Source organism: Corella eumyota, chromosome 7 (genome assembly GCF_963082875.1).
Source record: "Corella eumyota chromosome 7, kaCorEumy4.1, whole genome shotgun sequence".
In the NCBI taxonomy this organism is placed as follows: domain Eukaryota; kingdom Metazoa; phylum Chordata; class Ascidiacea; order Phlebobranchia; family Corellidae; genus Corella; species Corella eumyota.
Window position 1 is genome coordinate 10597676 of NC_137496.1, and position 20424 is coordinate 10618099.

Genomic DNA, 20424 nt, shown 5'->3' on the forward strand with positions numbered 1-20424 from the left:
ACAGGTAGATGGTTATAATACTTAAAATAAAGTCTTTAGATAATTAATATGAGAATATCACAGTGGGTTTCGTTTATTTTTGCTTGAGAGCGTCTACGTCACCATTTGGGCATTCCCCTTTTTCGCACTTCTTCTCGCACTGAATGAGGAACTCGACTCCGTCAATGACCATCTGTACGAGTTCGACCTCCGAGAAGCCGAGACGATCAGCGTTGGAGATGTCAAAGACTCCTCCCTCGGAGGCGGTGTCAACTCCACCTGTCAATCAAATAAAATCAATTAAAAGCGGCATTAACTTTAAAAAAAAAAAACATTAACTTTAAAAAAATTAAGATCCTGACCGGTTCCTCGCTTTTGAAGACGAAGTTTCTTGAGAGCTTCGTCAAATTTCGGGTTCTTAGAGAAGAGTGGGATGGAAAGATGGACCCCAGCTCGAACCCCAGTGCCCAAGTTACTGGGGCAAGTAAGAACGTAGCCAAGATGTGGGTTCCACATGTATTCGTATCCACTTTCCTTCATGTGCTTTTCGACCTTGGAAAAATATTTTTTGTTAGTCATATGGAAACATTAAGGTCAAAGTTTTGTTAGGATAGTTAGACTTACAAGCTGAAGTCCGGTGCAGAATCGGTGGAATACCTCGTTGATGTTTCCTCCTTTCTGCATAGAGATGACTCGAAGATGATCTTCCTCGTTCACCCAAACCAAGAAGTTTTTTTTGTCGTTGTGCCAGATACCACGTGCATCGGGCCAGTCGCGAGCCATGTTTGAGGCGAGAAGGAGTGGGGAAACTGGCTTGTCAAACAAGAAGTGATCGTCAATTAGTTGGTCTTGGTGTTCCTCGGTCATTCCTTTCAATGGAAAGTAATTTCCCTTTAGTTCACCATCTAGCTTAGCGAGTGCTTCGCATGAGATTTCTTCAACCTTTCGTCTCTCAGCTCTGCTGCAGTGAGGTGGAAGACAAAGTCCTCGGATGCTTCTTCCGGTTCGGACTCGAGAAGAGAGGACGTATTTTGGGTCCATATTCTCGCCTCCCTTAAGATGACTTGGGTCGATGTCGGTCTTGTGGGTGTCAGTCTTCTTGTAACCGTTATGTCGAGCCTCGATGACTGGATCGAAAAGATCGGCGAATACGTCATAGGATTCCTCATCACCAGCAACACAACCGACAGTCATAATAAAAGGATGCCCTAAAAATCAACACAAAATGTTAAATCACCGGCAGCATGGTGAAGTATTTAGAACACTCGCTACACCATAGTCGTGGGTTCGATCACCACTGCTCTTATGCTGTAGCGCCGTAGAGTAATGGTGCTATAAACGGTGTAAACTCCTGCTAAGGGTTACTCATGTTATATCATGTTTAGGCCGTGCAGTCGACCTTTCCACATCAAGGATAAAAATATATACAAAAAACATATATATATATATAGCAAGTAAAAGTTTCAATTCAAGGCTCTTACCTGGATTATCTACTCCAGTTTGAATAGCACTATCAATAGTAAATCCGCTTGGCGTTTGCACGGCTCGACACTTCTTGTATACGTCCAATGACAAGCAATGTGCCATATGGTTGTTGTGCTTAGTTAAATCTGGATACTCTTCTTCGGCAGTATATCGAGCTGTGTTATTGTTCGGCATCTTGGAGGTGGATATTTCGTCTTACTGTTAGAAGTAGAACTGTTTACTTAAACTTCTAGGCAGATATGATATGTAATGACTTCGGTTTGTGGATTTTATACTTAAAAAGGTGCTGACAGATGTCATCAGTTCTTTTGTTCCAATGTCAACTAGAGGTGAAAATGTATTTAAATTCGTCCATAGCGCTAAACCTTGAAAGTCAAACTGGAAGTGTTAATTAAAAGAACAAATAATTGTCATTTTAGGCAAGATAATACTTACTTAATTATGTGCGATAACATTTGGATACAACCAATTATATTAATAGTAATTTTTAATTCTTAAAATGGACCTGCTCGTCAAACAATAGGGTTTATTAGTTACCAGTTTTATTAGCAAAGTAAGTATATTATATCTGTTATTTTTAATATAAGAAAAACATTTTTTTTTTAAACTTCTGCCCTAAATTTACAATGTCTTAATCTTTACTTATATATTAATAGTAATAGTTCTAGAGAGAATACAGTTTAATACAGAATGCTTACAAACCATATGAGAATACAGTTTAATACAGGATGCTCATAAGCCAATTGATATTAAGTTGGTTATCAGTTTGTTATAAAAAATAACAAAACTATAAAATAAAATGCTTTTACATTTAAAGTATATATAAAAAATGATATTGTTTACAAAATTGTTTTTATGTGTTTACAAATTGTTTTTATGTGTAAAAAAATTAAGCTAATATAATTTTAAAATTTTTTCTTAAGTTTTTGTTTACACTTTGAGGATAACGTTAATTATTTAGTGGGAACTAATATTCGACTTAGGGTGGAGTCACTAAAGTCGAGTTAACTTAATCCCCGATTAAGCTTAATCCCCGATTAAGCTTAATCCTGGATTAGTTAATCGGGGATTAACTTTTTATTTTTTTTGGTGTCACTAAAGTCGAGTTAAATTCGGATTAACTAATCCTAGTTTAACTCGCGATTTTTGTCTAAAAACTGGTTTAAACCGGTTTGAAATCGCTATAGCGAATCAAAACAGCGAACGACAATTTTTGTTGATTTTCGCTGTAACCAAGGACGCTTTGTTTACTTTTTTTGCGCGAGATTCAAGCTATTGTAAATAATAAGGCTAGCCGACATTTTTAGAAGTTTATTAACCAAATTTTACAATAAAGTAAATTATTTTTAATTAGGTCAAAATAAAGGTATTTACGTCAAACTGTAAAAAGAAAACTGTAGGCTGAGAGGCTTAAAACCGCAGGGTCTAACTAAAAAGCCAGGGTTTGCGATTTTTACCCTTATTTTAAATTAGTACTAATTAAACTGATTTTAAGTTAATTAATAAAAAAAATTTCCCAGTTAAACAATTTTAATTTATAAGTGATTTTTTAGGAGTGGAAGCATGTTTAGGCTTTATTCAAGCCCTGAACTATTAGATTGATGCAAAGACCTTTCGAATTTTAACATTTTGTAAATTTTAAATCTTTTAGAAATTAATTAAATGTTATCTTTATAATTTACCTTATATTTTATATAATAATGGAAATTATTCACACTATTGAAATTTTAACCGAGGAACACTACATTCCAAAAAAACGCCTAAAGGACATGTCAAACCCGCTCGAAAAATATGATGAAATTGAAATAAAACAAAGATATAGATTTAGAAAAGATTCGTTAATAAATTTGTTCCACATAATAAAAAATAACTGCAATTTTGATAACCGGAATCATGGCATTCCACCTTTACTACAATTATTAATAACCATTCGATTTTTCGCTACTGGCCATTTTCAGAGAAGTGATGGAGATTTAGTCGGTGTAAGTAGAACGGCAGTGTGTGGTGTTGTACACCGAATCTCCAAACACATTGCATCTTTAAAAAAACTGTTCGTTAATTTTCCCTCCAACCCCGAACTTTTTTCTGTGAAACAAAATTTTCATATGATCGCAGGCTTTCCAAATGTAGTTGGCGCTATTGATTGCACGCACATCCCCATTGTTTCTCCAGGTGGCTGTTCTTCAGAAATCTTTCGAAACCGCAAGGGATTTTTCTCAATTAATGTTCAAGCCATTTGTGATGCGAATCGGGTTTTCACCAACATTGTAGTTCGATGGCCTGGGTCGACACATGACTCCAGAATTTTTCAAAATTCAGTCATTCATGACCATTTTGAAGAACAGGGTATCCAGGGTTTACTGTTAGGAGACAATGGGTATGGGTGCAAACCTTATCTGTTAACCCCAATTCTTAATCCATTTACAGCAGGGGAGAGAAGATACAATCAAGCCCATGTTAAAACAAGAAGTAGAGTGGAGCAGGCTTTTGGTGTTCTTAAACAGAGGTTTCGCTGCTTGAGAACACCACTCAGGACAAAACTTGAACACTCTCTGATAGTGATTATAGCTGTTATGTGCTTACATAACTATGCCATCAAAACGGAACAACATTCTGATGCAAGTTTTGATGAGTCGTTTGGCAACCCCATTTCTGAAGAAGTAAACCTTGAACACTCATTGCCTGGTGTTGCTGCAAGGCAAAATGTTGTTGAAGAGTTTTTTAATTAAAGTCTTATTTTAAAATTTGCATAGGCAGCGAGTTTTTGAATAGTTTTGTTAATTTTTGTTTTATTATATAAATATTACATATATATATATACATTTTTTAAATTTATCTTTAGGTAGTATATCCAGAATATTGTATATTTTAATTTTTTTTTAAGTTTATTTATATAAACTGTATTTATATTTTATACCTGTAATTCCATATTTATTTTTTAACATTTATGAAAATATAATTTAACACAATTTTAGATTTATTTTAGTTATTAAATAAGAACAATGGACAAAAAAAAAGAAGTTTAAACTATGACTTTATTGAAAAAGAAATTCTGACAGATTTGATAAAAAAATACCCCATCATAACTAACAAATTAACAAATTCGAATTCCGTTGCATCCAAGAAAATGGCCTGGTTGGAAGTAACAAATCAATTTAATAGCTCCAGTTCAAGGTGCAAAAGAACTTTGGAAAATCTTTGGAAAAATATAAAAAAAAAAAAAAAAACTGAGTATGCAAATTACAACCGCAGTATGAGAAAAACAGGAGGTGGTCCTCCACCACCACCAATTGATACATTTACTGAAAAAGTTATTTGTAAGTTTAATTTGTTTGTATAAAAGTATTAAAATTTTATTTACCTATTGTAGTGTTAAAATTTTTTTAACTGCTTTGTTTAGCCATTATTCCCCAGGAAATACATCCGTTGGAAAATAGGTATGACGATGACAGTGGTCAAGTACATACCCTTGACTTAACTTTGGACAACGATGACCAGGTTGTCAGTCAAGATGTGAAAGATGGGGAAATCTCTATTGTTCTAGAGTCAGTTCCAGGTAGTTACATTTGAAAAGGATTTTTTTCCAAAACTGTAAAATAACAATTTTCTAAAAATGTATTTTAAAACAGTATTGATTATTTTTTTATTACATAGTAATTGTAGTTTGAACAAAAATTTTTTTTAATGATAAGATTTAACTTATGTAGAAAAGCAAAACAAAAGTAGAAATTTAAAAAGAAAACATAGTTGGGAGGAAGACAGGGACAAATTAATAAAAATGGATTTGGAATACAAAGAAGAACTTTATGAAATAACTAAGCAACAGTTAGCGAGAGAGGAAGAAAGAAAAGAATTGGAGCATGAATTAAAATTAAAAGAACATAAAATTAAAATGGAATTTTATGCTCTAAAAATAAAAAAATTACAAGGGGAAAAATAATTTAACCTAATATACTTTTTGTTTTTTGTTTAACTTCAGTTTTTTTATTAACATTGTTTTATTTTTGTTTTCTTTTATTCCTTTTTTATTAAATAACAAATGTTTGTTGATTCGAAGGTAGAAATTGTTGTCTATAGAAACTAGTAGTAACTGCATAATTAGGGTGAGCTACCCATAGAAAAGGGCGAGAGGTGTAAAAAAGGTGAATACAAAACAAATAGTGAAAAGGAATATTTGATGATGAATACCAAATTTTAATCAGTTAATGAAATTTAAATATTATATACAACAAACATACTGTGTATCTGTGGCAGTTTCCAAAACACCCATTTATTGTGTTTTCCTCCACTCTTTCACAAAACCCTTTATTAGTTGCTTTTTACTTGCTGAACCCAAATTTTGTATGCCAAAAAGCTACACCCATGAATATTCCGCAACAACTTATACCAATTTTCATTTGGACCTTAAATCCTAACTTTACAATTTCAGTAAAATTTTAGCCACATTATATTAACTTTGCATTACTTTCCAGGATAATATTAAAGTACAATGGTAGGTAGAAATTATAACATCACCCTGAAATGTCGAACAATAGTAACTGTTGTGTCACAATGGTAACTGTTTTGTAAACAAGAAAATGTTATGTAACAATAAAAATCGATGAAATTTTACTATGGAATTTGCGTAAAAAAAAATAGCGTGTTTTGATGGATAAAAGATGTATAAGCAAAACTGAAAGCTTTAAGACCCTTAATAGTTAGATTTAACTGTTGAACAAGTTAAAAAGTCGTTTTTATTCGTAAGTATCGGTATAACTTTAGTTTAATACTGAGCTCCATTAGTTGGTATTTTGTCATTAACCACAAAAAATGTTTTTGGTAGAATTTTTAATTTTTAACAACAACAACAACAACAAGAGTATAAGAAATGGGGTAAATTTAAGGGGGTGGAAGGGGGATAGGGGGGTATAAGGATTGTTTTGTTGGTAATGGGGAAGGAGGTGGGGGGGTATTTGGGGCCGAAATAATTTTATTGTTATTTTTAGGTGGTGTCCGAATGGGCCTTGGGGTCGAAAAAGAAGGCACGCCTTCCTGGTGGATGCCCGCCTCTGCCGCTGCCTCTCCGGCCAGGGACTTCTCTCCGTCGCGGGAAGATGTTATTGTTCCGCCGCGACGAAGGGAGACCCTTGATACCGACCGAAGAGGTTGGCTAGCCTGGAACCTCTCTGATCTAATGGAGAGGATGGAGCTGTTTGGCTCCAGGCTAGCACTTTTTTGTTCTCTGTAAAATATCTACATTAGAAGTTTAAATTACTTGCATAAGATTTTAACAGTTAAGCAAAAAAATGATCAGGATTATCTTTAGTCATAGTTAATTATATAATATTGACTAAATTATACTTTGCGGCAGAGATAATACTGCGGGCATCCACTTTTTTGGCGCGCCTTCCCCGTTTCGCCCCATTTCCCTTTCGGACACCACCTCTATATGTGTTTTTGTTACTCTTGTTGTTGTTGTTGGCATTTCTGCATAAATTGCATTTAATTTAAAATAAATGAACACAAAATATGGTACATAGGTTAAATACTAAAATTATTAATAAAATTTAGCAAGCAATATTACATCTCGGTAAATATAAATGTTTACTCACCCGCTGTAGTAGTTATTTGTGTAACCCCCCCCCCACCCGTGTTGATTGTGATATTGTTACAATCCATTGTTACAATCCAAAAAATTAATTTTTTTATTAAAATAATTTTTTTTTTTTAATTTTTAGGATAAATAAATCTGCAAAACAAAAACTTAAAATTAACAACAAATTCTCAATTTTATGAACAAAAAACAGCATAGTTAACATCTTTTAACGCAAAAAAAATTATGTGAAGAATTATGTAATGAATTCCAAAACAGATAGACATAGTATGAGGACCATTATTTAAAGAGATTTAATCAAACCATACTTTTTTAGGGTTGAGATGGGGGGAACAACCTTATTTATTATAGCCACTGGTTTTGATTGAATCTTTATATTTGGCATATCAATTCGGGTTTTTTTAACTGGTGGATTTTGAAAATCAGAACCATCATCCTGGAATTCCCGGTCCTTAGGGAACAAAGTAGTTACTCGGCACAGGTTACGCATTAAGTCTGCATGTTTGCCGTGTCTGGATACAAACTTGTTCACTTTGGGATATTTTCTTGGAAGTTTATCATGCATTTCTTTATGTGATTGTGATGTCGTTGTTGTTTTTTTTTCTGATTTTACTTTTCCATTGTTATGTGATCCTGACAAACGTAACCCACAATCATGTTTACAATTTTTTTTTAACTCCACAATAACATTATTTAATGCCGCTTCCGCCTTTAACAAGGCTTCCTCTGAAATGACATCAAATGATAAATCTCGTATAGTTGTTAAGGCTTCAGAGATTCTGGTTAGGGTTCCACGTTTAGATTTTTTAGATTTAGTAATCTGTTGTGGTGTGGCATTTAAGTTATTAAAATTTTGTGAACTTGGTTTTACACAAAAAGGTTTAAAAAGAGTTGGTATCTCTTGGTCTATTTCACTTACTGATTGGGTATCTGGGGTGGTAGGATCAACAATGCAAGGATCCAGAGTCATGGAGGATGAATTTATGTACCATGATGGTAAACTATTCCACGATACATCAGAAAATTTTTCAAAAATGCTAAACATATGTTTGCATGGTAAAAAGTGTCTTTGAAAGTCTTGACATGTACCACAAAGTACAAATCTTCCTTTTTGGTTATTGATTTCAGAGTAACCTCAGCTGCAGATGTTATCCTACGCATGCAGTGTCTAATAACATCATGCGGTCTGTCTCGCAAATAGGTTGGCACAAAATCATTGTATTGCCTGTATGCTGGATGCAGCAATATTGCCGTTTTTGTATCTAAAATAAAAAGAAAATAAAACTGTGTTTTTAATTTAAAATAGTCCTAGATGCCTTAAAAAGGATTGTTTTTATTTAACTTATTTAAATTAGTATTTAAAGCAAAAAACAGGTCTTATTGGCCCTAAAAATTTGTCAATTTACTTTAGCTCCAATGAAATTAAACATTAAAATGACTAAAAAATATATAAGTATAATTTAGAACTAGATTAAAAAACTATTTCCACCGTTTTAGATTTTCTGGCAAAAATTCCTCATGTAATACTGTTATAACACTGGACAAAGATTTGTCAGCGCGGAACCGAATATGACACTCCTTTAAAGTTCTATTTTGTCGTTCTACTCCATTATTGGTGTTAATTATAACATGAAGCTTTCCTTTCCTGAACAACCAAGCCCAACGCTACAAATACACATAAGTTAAATATTTGTCATTAACAAAATCCATGTTAATTTGTTATTACAACTTAAACATACTTCCTTTGTAGGTTCCCAGATATTATTAAAGTAGTTTTTGAATTTGTTGTTTTCTCTCCAAATTTCACTGCAGTGCAGGTCATGAAGGGCATTGCTAAACATTTCCTCTGTATCAGCTGAAGCAATGGATCGCAATAAATTTAACACAAGTTGCCGTTTTTCTTTATCTCCAACACCATTTTCACCTTTTTTTACCCATCTCTCCCATGCCTGTTCACGGTGAAAATCACATATAAGAACCCGGCAGCCTGTTTAAAAATATATATGAAAAAAAATAAATAAACTAACAACCAAATAAATATTTTTTTTAAACTTACGAAATAATCTTGGTATCTAACATTTTAATTATTTATAAAATATACACCTTTAAATGTAGCTTCAATTGCATTTATTTCAGCATCGCACTTATCTGTCATAAAAAAAGAAGGATTCCACTTGGGACACCATTTTTGCAAAACTTTAAGAGCCTCTTGAATATCATCAGCTGTTTCATTTTGTATAATGAATGATCCAACAACCTGATAGTTAACGTTAGTCTTAACACAAAGAAAAAATAAGGGAAGAGCATATTTTGAAGTTTTGTAAGTAGCATCTAAAAGACACATCTCTTGACCATATCGTTCAAGCAGTCGTTTTTGCCATGAAAATTGGTGAACAAATAGTAGTGACTGCCTACTTTTGATAATAGGGATTTTATCCAATTCAACATCATTTTTTTCACTAGTTGGTCCCCTTCCATCTGCGACATAGGGTCGATACAAAACATTGTCATCAGTACCATATGACTTTTTCCATTCATCAATTAAAAGTTTTACATTTGTTTGATCAAATTTTGAGAGCTTTCTTTGTACAAATGCTTTATAAAAATGATTTGCTAAATCTCTTGTGGTCGGGAAAAATCGGCGATTCGTAGAAATGGGAACTTCTTTATCTTTAAATAGGTCATGCTTCACATATAAATTAACCGCTCTTTGTAATTCTCTTACATTGCTTACACCGTCATCAACCAATTTTCCAATTTTAGCAATAATTTGTTTGTCCACCATTTGCATATATCCTGCGTCCTGTAAAAAAATTAGAAGTTATAATGCAAGAGAATGTGCCTTAAATGAAAATACAACTATTATAAATTAAACTTATTTACTAAGGGTTTATGCTATTTACAATATTATGTGGCGTTATAAATGGGTGTGCTATTAAAATTTGGAAAAACTAAGTAATATAATAATATATAAATATACATATATAATTTAAATATTTAATTTAAAAGTTTTACACAATACATTGATTAAGACAAAATAATAACCTTTCCAATAACATGTCCACTATGGTCCTCGTCTTGTGGAAACTTAATTTTGTAAACTACCATGCCAAAGTAATTCTGTAACTTTAATTTTTTCCTGATATCTACACTGGCAGCTCTTTTTTTATTTTTAGAATCAGTTTCATTAAGGCTTGATTTGATCTTAAAAAGTGTTAATAAATAAATAAAATGGCAAATGTATAGTATATACATACTTTAAAAACATTAAATCATAAACCCTATCTTAAACTCTAAAATTGCGATCAGAACTATTTTAAATAGTTAACTTATCTTAATTATTAATAAAACCTGATATTCTGGAAATCTGACTATTTTTGATATGGTAAGCCTAGCAGTACAGTTAAACTTTTTTGTTCCCTGAAGGCACAAGTTGCTTTTTTTTTCAAAGTGATCTGCTAACTAAAAATTAAAATTACCAATCAACTCAGTAAGAAATATACTACATTACTACAGTTTGACTGATTGACTCTTCAACTATAAACTGGCACCCGATTTTGCCCAAACTTTATATTTAAGCATTACAAAATTCTGCCTGCCTTAACCTTATTAATAAACCATTTTAAATAAAGGACAGTTGTATTAAACTCTAACCCACAAACCTGGGGAACTACATGACCATGTTGGGCACGAAGGTTTCTCGCTTTATTTCGATCTTTCGAATGTTGACACTCCCTCCGAATAGTTTCTATTCGCTTAAAAGGAATATTTTCTTCATCCCAATAAACCTAATCACTCGCTAAAACACAATTTAAGTGGTTAAAACTTTAATAAGTGTGGTTAAATATTTCAATATATAACTACTAGTTGAGGTAAAATAATATTTAACAAGCCACACATCTATGATCATCCTTTTTTCGTTCTATAAACTTTGTCATCGTAAAAGTTTCAAAGCGAATAACTTCTTCAGCAGCTGCAGCAAGCGTTGAAACAAACTTGAAACAATATATATTATTGCATTGACGGTCTTTATAATATTAACAAAATTTATAACAGCGTACCATGCTCCTTGGCCTAGAATTCTGGTTGGCATCATTGGTGTACATTTTGCTTCTTTTCCAACAGTATAAACTGGTAAATGTTGATCACTATGATTGTACGTTCTGAAAAATATTCTTGAAAAATTGTTATATTTCTAAATAAATTTAGAAATGAATGACTTAAGGTATATAAGTAGCCTTGTATAGGACTTATTAATTAACTACAATATAAAAAAGCAAGACAAAATGTTTTTAACAAATTACCTGCCTTTAAAAAGAAATTAAAATATACTAAAAATAACTCAAGATAGCCCTAAAAAGGACTTTTTGATTTGCTGGATACAAACAATCAAGACAAAGTCTAAGTAGCCCTGAAAAGGACTTTTTGATTTGCTAAATACAAACTAATTAAGATAAAGTCTTAATTTTAGATATTTGGGGTTTAAAATAGCTTAAACCTAAAAAAATCACATTTTGTTATACATCTCATGCTGACTTATGCTATAGTTTAAAACGCTAACAATATTTCTGCGACTAATGTCTGACTTTTTAGTCTAGGTAAAATAGATGCCGGTTTTCGCGCTGAAAAGCTTGGCGGTTTTTTTTTATAACAGTTTGGCGCCTAAAAAATTTTGTAACGAAATAATCGACATTATCACAAAACAGTTACCATTGTGACGCAACAGTTACTATTGTTCGACATTTCAGAGTGATGTTATAATTTCTACCACAATGGTAGCTGTGCTGTGGAATGGTGCGAAACCGTATGTACACGTTTTTGCATCCCGTATTTTTAGTACTATCCATTTTACACCTATTTTAAGCTGTTTACCTTTCACAGGCTAAACAAAAAACTTCTGCGGACGTATTTTGACTTGCGTGCACGTGTAAAAACGATACGCTTCCAAAATTAGTAAACCGTAAAAGAGGCAAAAACCGTTTATCCTCCATCAAATATAACGTTAATCCGAGTTTAAACCACCTCTATGGGCGGGTTAATTTTTTAACAATTTAACTCGGGTTTAATCCCCGATTAGCGTTAACTCGACTTTAGTGACTCCAAAAAAAAGTTAACCCGAGTTTAATCTGCGATCAGCGTTAACTCGAGTTTAACTCGACTTTAGTGACTCCACCCTTAGTGTATCATTTGGTGTAATTGTTTAATTTTTGTAATATGTTTTTTGAGTTTTTAATAAAGACAATACTTTAATCAAAATATTTATTTATTTTGAGGATAAAAATTTAATAAATTTTGTTCAAACAGCTTGATTTAAGAAAATGCTTTTCGTATCTAGCGGGGAATTTTTATTCGAGAAAATTTTACGAAAATTAAAAACCTTTTTAAGTGAAGAATTTTTTAAATAACAGTTAAAATATTAAACAAATTTTCGAACAGAAGTCAGAAACTTCAAAATGGTAAGATTTTGCAATTTTTTGTTGCGCTAGTTGCAATTTTAAACGTTCTTTTTAGTTTTGTTGTTTGATGATAACTTCACTATAAAAGGTGGTATGTTTTATTCCCACCGTTTCATTGCTGAGCCAGCACTTAATCAGCAGCATAATTATCAGGCAATTATAATCTATAATATCCCAAACTGCCACAGGCAACTCGAGACTGGGTCAGAGTAACTGATGCTACGCTATGTTTAAGGATAAAAATATATATATAAACAAAAAAAAACTATAACTATTTAACTTTTTTTGCTTTACAAATAAAAGATTTTGTCTCGGCAAAGACCAGCAGTTGGCGAAGCTTCCACCATTGTAGAAAAAGAAAAGAGCACCAAAAAGAAAATGCCAAAATTGGAGGACCTACTTCAAGCTCGGGATTATACAGGATCCATGGCTTTACTAGAGGTTTTACCAATAATTGTTTTTTAAAAGAGTTAAATATATATTCAGCTTGAGACTGGGTTGAAGTAACAAATGTTACTCTATGTTTGGGCTGTAAAGTCGGCCTTTCCACATAGAGGGTAAAAAATATGAAAGAATTTTTTGTTTTTTTTATCTTTGTTCTTAATGTAAAAGGTTGATTTTATGGCCTAATGTAGAGTAACATTTGTTACCCTGACCCAGTTTTAAGTTAATTTTGATATTTTTAGATATTTTTTTGGGGTATTTTTAGATTTTATATAATTGTCTGATAACTATTTTTACGATTGATTTTTGGTTTTGCAGGTGTTTATACTATTTAAAGTTGCCTTACTTGAAAGCGATTTGATTTCTGGAAGCAGTAGGAATCGAACTGCTAACCACTATACCATGTCACATTTCTAATGACAACATATTTTTCTGTTTTTTAGTTTCAAAAACATGCTGGAAAATCAACCGAATTAACAGAAAGTTGGATTGGATATTGTTCATTTCATCTTGGTGATTATAAGAGGTCTTATGAGGTAAATAAATAATTTATAAAACAATAACTGTGTAACTTTTTTTTTATTGTAAGTTTTTTAATTACCAGCAGCATGGTGTAGTGGTCAGATCACTTGGCGTCACCACATTAGGTTGTAGGTTCGATCCCTACTGTATTTATGCAGTAACACCCTTAAGTAAAGCAAAAAAAACAGTATGAACATCTGCTAAGCCAACGCTTAATCAGCAGATTTATTATCGGGCAATTATAATCAATAATATCCCAAACTCCCAAAGTCAACTTTAGACTGGGTCAAGGTAAATTTTGTTACTCTATGTTTAGTTTGTGAAGTGAACCTACCCACATTAAGGTTTTATATTTGTAAAAAAAGCTTAAAAAGAAAATACACAGGTAATCTAATATATGGTAAACATTTTATAATTATTTGAAAACAAATTTTCCAGATTTACAAGGAGATGTGCAAAGAAAAGGGGACTTCCCCTGAAATGTGGACCAACCTTGCATGTGTTTGCTTCTATCTAGGAATGTACAAGGAATCAGAAGAGGCATGCTTAAAAGGTTTTATAAAAGTCCTTCACATATATAAATTTGCAATTTGTATAGCTAATATTAGTTTATGATTTTGCTTTTTTGAATTTTAGCCCCTAAATCAAGTCTTCAAAATCGACTTTTATTTCATCTTTCTCATAAGGTAAGTTCGATTAAATTTTTGTTTATTTACATTTTCAATCATTAATAAAAGTGATAAAAAAATCTACAATAAACAATACATCAATGCTGCTTTAAATGAAATTTATTATTTATTCCTAAAATCGAGGATAAATAAATTTAAAATTTTTTTTTTTTGTATATATCTTTATCCTCGATGTGGAAAAGTTGAATGCATGACTTAAACATAGAGTAACAACTGTTACTCCGACCCAGTCTCGAGTTGCCTGTGGCAGTTTGGGATATTATAGAGATTATAATTGCCCGGTAATTATACTGCTGATCAAGTGCTGGCTCAGCAGGAGTTCATACCGCTTATAGCGCCTTACTCAAGGGCACTACTGCATGAGAGCAGTGGGGATTAAACCCACGACCTCATGGTGGTGTAGCAAGTGTTCTTACCACTACACCACACTATTATATGTGTTTAATTTTTGTTAAGTTTAATGACGAATCCAGACTGATGGGATACCATAAAAACTTACTCGATCAATTTGAAGACCAACTCTGTTTAGCTTCAATTCATTACATGAGGTCTCATCACCAAGAAGCTATTGACATCTACAAGAGAATATTATTAGAAAACCGGTAAGTTTATTTTGTTTTATGACCAAAACATAAGACATTACCAGCAGCGTGGTGTAGTGGTAAGAACACTTGCTACACCACCATAAGGTCGTGGGTTCAATCCCCACTGCTCTCATGCTGTGGCACTTTTGAGTAAGACGCTATAAACGGTTTAAACTCCTGTTGAGCCAGCACTTAATCAGCAGTATAATTATCGGGCAATTATAATTAATAATATCCCAAACTGCAACAAGCAACTCGAGACTGGGTTGGAGTTACTGATGTTACTCTATGTTTAGGTCGCGCATTCGACCCTCCACATTGAGGATAAAGATATATACAAAAAAAATTGTGTTTTTAATATTTTTTTTTTGCAGAGAGTTTCTGGCCTTGAATGTTTATGTTGCGCTCTGTTATTATAAACTGGATTACTTCGACGTCTCTCAGGTATTTTAATTTTGTTTTAAAATATTCACATTTATTTTTAAAATAAACGCTCACTCCATGGGCTACAATTTAATTTATTTATTCAATTAATTACTTGTAAATTGGCCAAAACAAAAATGAATCCAAAATAGTTACCTACGCACCACAAATGGCAGTTTTATGGAGGGCCGTTAATTGTACAAATGTTCCACTAAGCTCCATGTTATGTAGACTCAATTTACCTTAAAATACACTTTATTAGCCTGGTAGTGTGGTGTGCATTGATCATGGCAGTGTACTACAAGCCAAAGGTTTTGTGTTCAAGCCGCACCAATACCATAAAATTGACCATAGAGCCCGGCAAAAACAATAGTACGGCCCACTAAATACATAGCTTTAACATTGCAGATATTTTTATCAATTTGTTTTACCAGTTTTTAAATAAAAGTTTTAAACTTTCAGGAAGTACTGGCTGTTTATCTTCAGGCTTACCCTGATAGTGCAATTGCCCTCAACCTGAAAGCTTGCAACCATTTTAAGTTGTACAACGGGAAAGCTGCGGAGGCTGAGTTGAAACATCTTCAAGATATCACATCTCCTACTTTTCAGTTTGCTTCTGAGTTGGTGAAACATAACTTGGTGAGAAACTGAATGTTTTGTGTCAGGATGTAGTATGTGGACCAATGCTCTAAAGGTCGTGGGTTTGACTCCTACTGCTTTTATGTCTTAATTTTTTACTTGTTCTTTCAAACTAAAGAATATATTAAAGTAATTTGTATTTTTTTTTGCATTTATTTATGTGAGAAGGTCGACTTGACAGCCTAAACATAGAGTAACATTCGTTACCCAATCAAGTTTTAAATCGACTTTGACAGTTTGTGATATCATAGATTATAATTGCCCGATAATTAAGCTGCTGATTAGTTTTTGACTCGGCATGAGTTAGTACTGTATATATATTTAAGGGTTGCTCTAGCATAAAAGCAGTGAGGATCAAACCCAGGACTTCATATAGTAAGGCCAAAGGTCTAAACCACTGCTCCATAATGCCTGTTCTGTAGTACATTTATCTTAAAATTATAAAGGTTTTAGAAGTAACAACAAAACTTTACATAAATTCTACATTAAAAATTAATCAATATAAAAATCTTAAATTGTGCATTTAGATTTGATCCTGTATAGTTAATGTTTTATATTTGTTGTAGGTGGTTTTCAGGGGTGGTGAGGGAGCGTTACAAGTCTTACCTCCATTGATCGATGTTATTCCTGAAGCACGACTTAATCTTGTTATTTATTACCTAAGACAAGGTAAACTGTTGGTTGTTTTTACTAGTTCATGGTCATATTTATTTAATTTAGATTTATTTATTCTTGATGTGGGAAGGGATCAACCTATAAACATAGCATTTGTTACCCTAAACCAATCTTGAGTTGATTTTAGCAGTTTTGGGTATTATAGATTATATAATTGCCCGATAATTAAGCTGCCTATCAAGTGTTGGCTCAGCAGAAGTTCATGCGTTTTATAACACATTAGTTGAGTGCGCTACACCATGAGAGCACTGGGGATCGAACCAGACCTCATGTACTGTAGCAAGTGTTCTGACTACTTTACCACACTACCAGTTTCATATTAAACCAAAGTTTTATAATATTTTACATACAGATGATCTGGGTGAAGCTTATGCTTTATTAAAGGATCACGAACCTACTAATCCCCAGGAATATATTATCAAAGCTGTGGTAAATGCCTCATTAGGGCAAGAGCAAGGATCTGTAAGTTTGTTGGTTAAAAAGTGTTTAAATAATTGTGTAATATTTTTAGCCATTTTTTTGTATTTATTTATTCTTAATGTGGCAAGGTCGACTTTTTAGCCTTAACATAGAGTAACATTTGTTACCCTGACCAAGGCTCAAATTGACTTTAAAATTTAGTATGTATTTGAGTAACTTTCTGCTTATAGTTTATAGTTTTTAATTTTAAATATTTGTGTTTTTATTAGAGAGAACATGTTAAAGTAGCTCAACAATATTTTCAATTAGTTGGTGGTTCAGCAAGTGAATGTGGTAAGGTTATAATTTTATTTAATTTGGTACAAATCATTGTTTTATTAATTTTTTTAAATGTTTTGTTTATCCTTGGTGTGGAAAAGCTGATTTCACAACCTAAACATAGAGAAACATTTGTTACCCTGACCCAGTCTTGAGTTGCATTTGGCAGTTTGGGATATTATAGATTAAATATGACCAGTAATTATGCTGCTGATTGTTTTAGCTCAGCAAGAGTTCAAGTTGTTTATAGCATCTTACCTAAGGATGCTACAGCATGAAAGTAGTGGGATTTGAACCCAGGACCTTATGTAGTGAAGCCAAGTGTTCTACCACTACACTATGCCTTTAGTGTAACTCACAAATATTAATGTGACAGCATAAAGAATTAATGTTCCTGTACTTTTTAAAGAAATAAAATTAATTAATTTTTCTTTAGACACAATTCCAGGCAGACAGTGCATGGCCTCTTGTTTCTTTCTATTAAAACAGTTTGACGACGTTCTTATTTATCTTAACTCTATTAAGGTAACAACTCAACTTAATTTCAAGTTTTTTTGACCTAGTTCTGTTAAGTAAATATTGTTGTTTTATTTTGCAGAGTTATTTCTACAATGATGATGTCTTTAATTTTGATTACGCTCAAGCTAAAGCTGCATCAGGAAATTTCAAAGAGGCAGAAGAGGTAAGTAAACTATTTTTAATATGAGTCAAAAGTCCACCCTATGGTAAGCATTTTAATTGTTGTAATAAAGTCGCAACTTTCAACTAATATTTGATTGCAATAATTTACTCATGCCCCACAAACAGCAGTTTTTGTTTTTTTGTAGGTATATAAATTGGACATAAATATATAAATTGTCCACACTGCTCCATTATAGTAGGAATATAACTGTTTGGCATTGGCTAAGACTTTAGGCAACACCACAAAAACCCTAACCCTAACCCAAATTTTTTGGTTTTTAGATCTTTCTTCTAATTCAAAGTGAAAAATTGAAGCAGGATTATGTTTATCTCAGTTGGCTGGCCCGCTGCTGTAAGTAGACACTTTAATTACATCAAATAGTAAACACTTTTTATTATATTAAATTATTTTTCCAGATATAATGAACAAACATGCACGGGCAGCTTGGGACTTGTACTTGAAGATGGAAACTTCGGGAGAATCTTTCAGTTTGCTTCAGTTGATCGCAAATGATTGTTACAAGGTTTGTGTTGAAAATTACTAGCAGAGTGGTGTATTGTTCTAAACATTAGGCTTTACTGCATGATGTCTTGGGTTCGATCCTCACTGCTCTTATAGCGTCTTTAAGTAAGGCCTTATAAACAGTGTGACCTCCTGCCAAGCCTGTACTTAATCAGCAGTTTAATTATCGGGCAATTAAAGTCAATAATTTTTCAAACTGCCAAAGGCAACTTGAGACTGGGTTGGGGTAACAAATGTTGCTCTATGTTTAGAATGTAAAGTTGTTCTTTCTACATCAAGATAAATATGAATTACAATAAATTATTATTTTTGCAGATGGGTGAGTTCTACATCTCGGCGAAGGCATTTGATGTTCTTGAAAGATTGGACCCAAACCCTGAGTACTGGGAGGGTAAAAGGGGGGCCTGCGTGGGGTTGTTTCAGATGATCATAGCTGGAAGAGAACCAAAGTAAACGAAAGTTCATTTTTAATAATATTTTTAATCATATCATGTTATATAGCAAATAGTGTGGCATTGGTGCGACTTGAACTCCAAACCTTTGGCTCTCAGTTTCATGCTTAACATACAATATATATATAATTGCTATTGGTGGTGCACAGGTAATTTATTTTAAGCAAATATTAGTTAAGAGTTGTGACCATGTTATGACAATTAAAATGCCGACCTGAGCACCAGTTCTTAACTAGTTTTTTTACTGTTTGGTTTACTAAGATAGTTTTTTAGTTTTTTTTCTGTTGGTTAAACAAAAAATTGTGTATATTAGAATGACAGTTAGTTCTTTAACAATTTTTTTTTTCGCACCCTGACTTAACTTTTGCCCTTGTTAGTTAAAATATCAACTTTAAATTTTTAATTACCGGCAGCGTGGTGTAGTGGTAAGAACACTTGCTACACCACACATGAGGTTGTGTTTAATCCTCACTGCTCTCATGCTGTAGCGCCCTTGAGTAAGGCGCTTTAAACGGTATGAACTCCTGCTGAGCCAGCACTTAATCAGCAGCATAATTACTGGGCAATTATAATCTATAATATCCAAAACTCGAGACTGGGTCAGAGTAACTGATGTTACTCTATGTTTAAGTTGCGCATTTGACGTTTCCACATTGAGGATAAAAATATATACAAAAAAAAATTCTTTTTAGTTTTAAATTTCCTTTTTTTTAGAGAGACGTTAAGAGAGGTTTTAGTTTTGCTTCAAAGCACCAACAATCCCCAAGTTGAATATATCACAAGAACCATCAAAAAATGGGGCAAAGAAAATAGGATCCCACTTCAGTAAAAATTTAAACATGATTTTAATACAGATAATACAATATTACTATTCTGTAGCCTAATAAACAATATGAATAAACCCATTCACTTATGCCTAAATGGGTAAATGTTAAACAACTTACTTCTTCAAGATAGGGTTTAGTTAACTTTAAGTTAATTTTACAATTAAGAAGTAATATTAATGACCAAAATTTGACATTAACTGTTAGTTTTATAAAAGAAAGTCAAAAATGCATTGGAGAAACTAAAAACCAAGTTTTTGTCTTATCTTTCAATACTTAATTAATTATTTAAATCCAATGTTATTTCAGTAGACATACAAACTTAACATACAAGAAATAATATAAAGAGTATCATGTAATATCATATATGTACCAATATTACTGTGATACCAAAATGTTCTTTTTAAAATTTATGATTTTTAAATGTTTTATTTTCATATTATTTTTTAAAAAGAAATAGTGCTTGAACTAATGTGTTGCTATTAGCTAATTATTTATTTATAGGGCTACAAAAACAGACTAACAAGTTGTCTATACATAAGTTAGATTAAATTTAAAAAATCAAAGATGATTATTAGACAGTTTAATTTTATTTAATGAGGTCTGATTACTTTAAAAATAAATTTTGAACATCTTTAAATTTAATAAAAATGCAGCTGTTTTATTTAATTAGTTAAGTCTTAATTATAAATAATATTTTATTTTTTCCAAACTGTC

General features: G+C 32.4%; 3 protein-coding genes across 3 annotated transcripts; 1 reads left to right on the forward strand and 2 right to left on the reverse strand.

The window, feature by feature from the left end:
* Window positions 1–58: 58 nt before the first annotated feature.
* Window positions 59–1653, reverse strand: LOC145760013 (creatine kinase B-type-like). The gene is made up of 4 exons (XM_082573878.1): window positions 1461–1653; window positions 604–1187; window positions 342–531; window positions 59–258 (listed from the first exon to the last, which is right to left on the reverse strand). Exons 1-4 carry the CDS (start codon window positions 1636–1638, stop codon window positions 74–76), a joined length of 1137 nt encoding a protein of 378 aa, XP_082430004.1. The 5' UTR covers window positions 1639–1653; the 3' UTR covers window positions 59–73.
* A 4907-nt stretch (window positions 1654–6560) lies between these two features.
* LOC145760333 (uncharacterized) lies at window positions 6561–7132 on the reverse strand. The gene is made up of 3 exons (XM_082574198.1): window positions 7056–7132; window positions 6805–6930; window positions 6561–6685 (listed from the first exon to the last, which is right to left on the reverse strand). Exons 1-3 carry the CDS (start codon window positions 7120–7122, stop codon window positions 6561–6563), a joined length of 318 nt encoding a protein of 105 aa, XP_082430324.1. The 5' UTR covers window positions 7123–7132.
* Window positions 7133–12389: 5257 nt separating this feature from the next.
* On the forward strand, window positions 12390–20083 carry LOC145759999 (intraflagellar transport protein 56-like). The gene is made up of 17 exons (XM_082573864.1): window positions 12390–12513; window positions 12817–12954; window positions 13401–13493; window positions 13918–14032; window positions 14116–14165; window positions 14625–14770; window positions 15127–15196; window positions 15638–15814; window positions 16381–16483; window positions 16842–16951; window positions 17179–17242; window positions 17664–17752; window positions 17826–17909; window positions 18191–18260; window positions 18326–18432; window positions 18747–18880; window positions 19598–20083. The coding sequence occupies exons 1-17, from the start codon at window positions 12511–12513 to the stop codon at window positions 19710–19712; spliced, it is 1668 nt and encodes a 555-aa protein (XP_082429990.1). The 5' UTR covers window positions 12390–12510; the 3' UTR covers window positions 19713–20083.
* The last annotated feature ends 341 nt before the right edge of the window (window positions 20084–20424 follow it).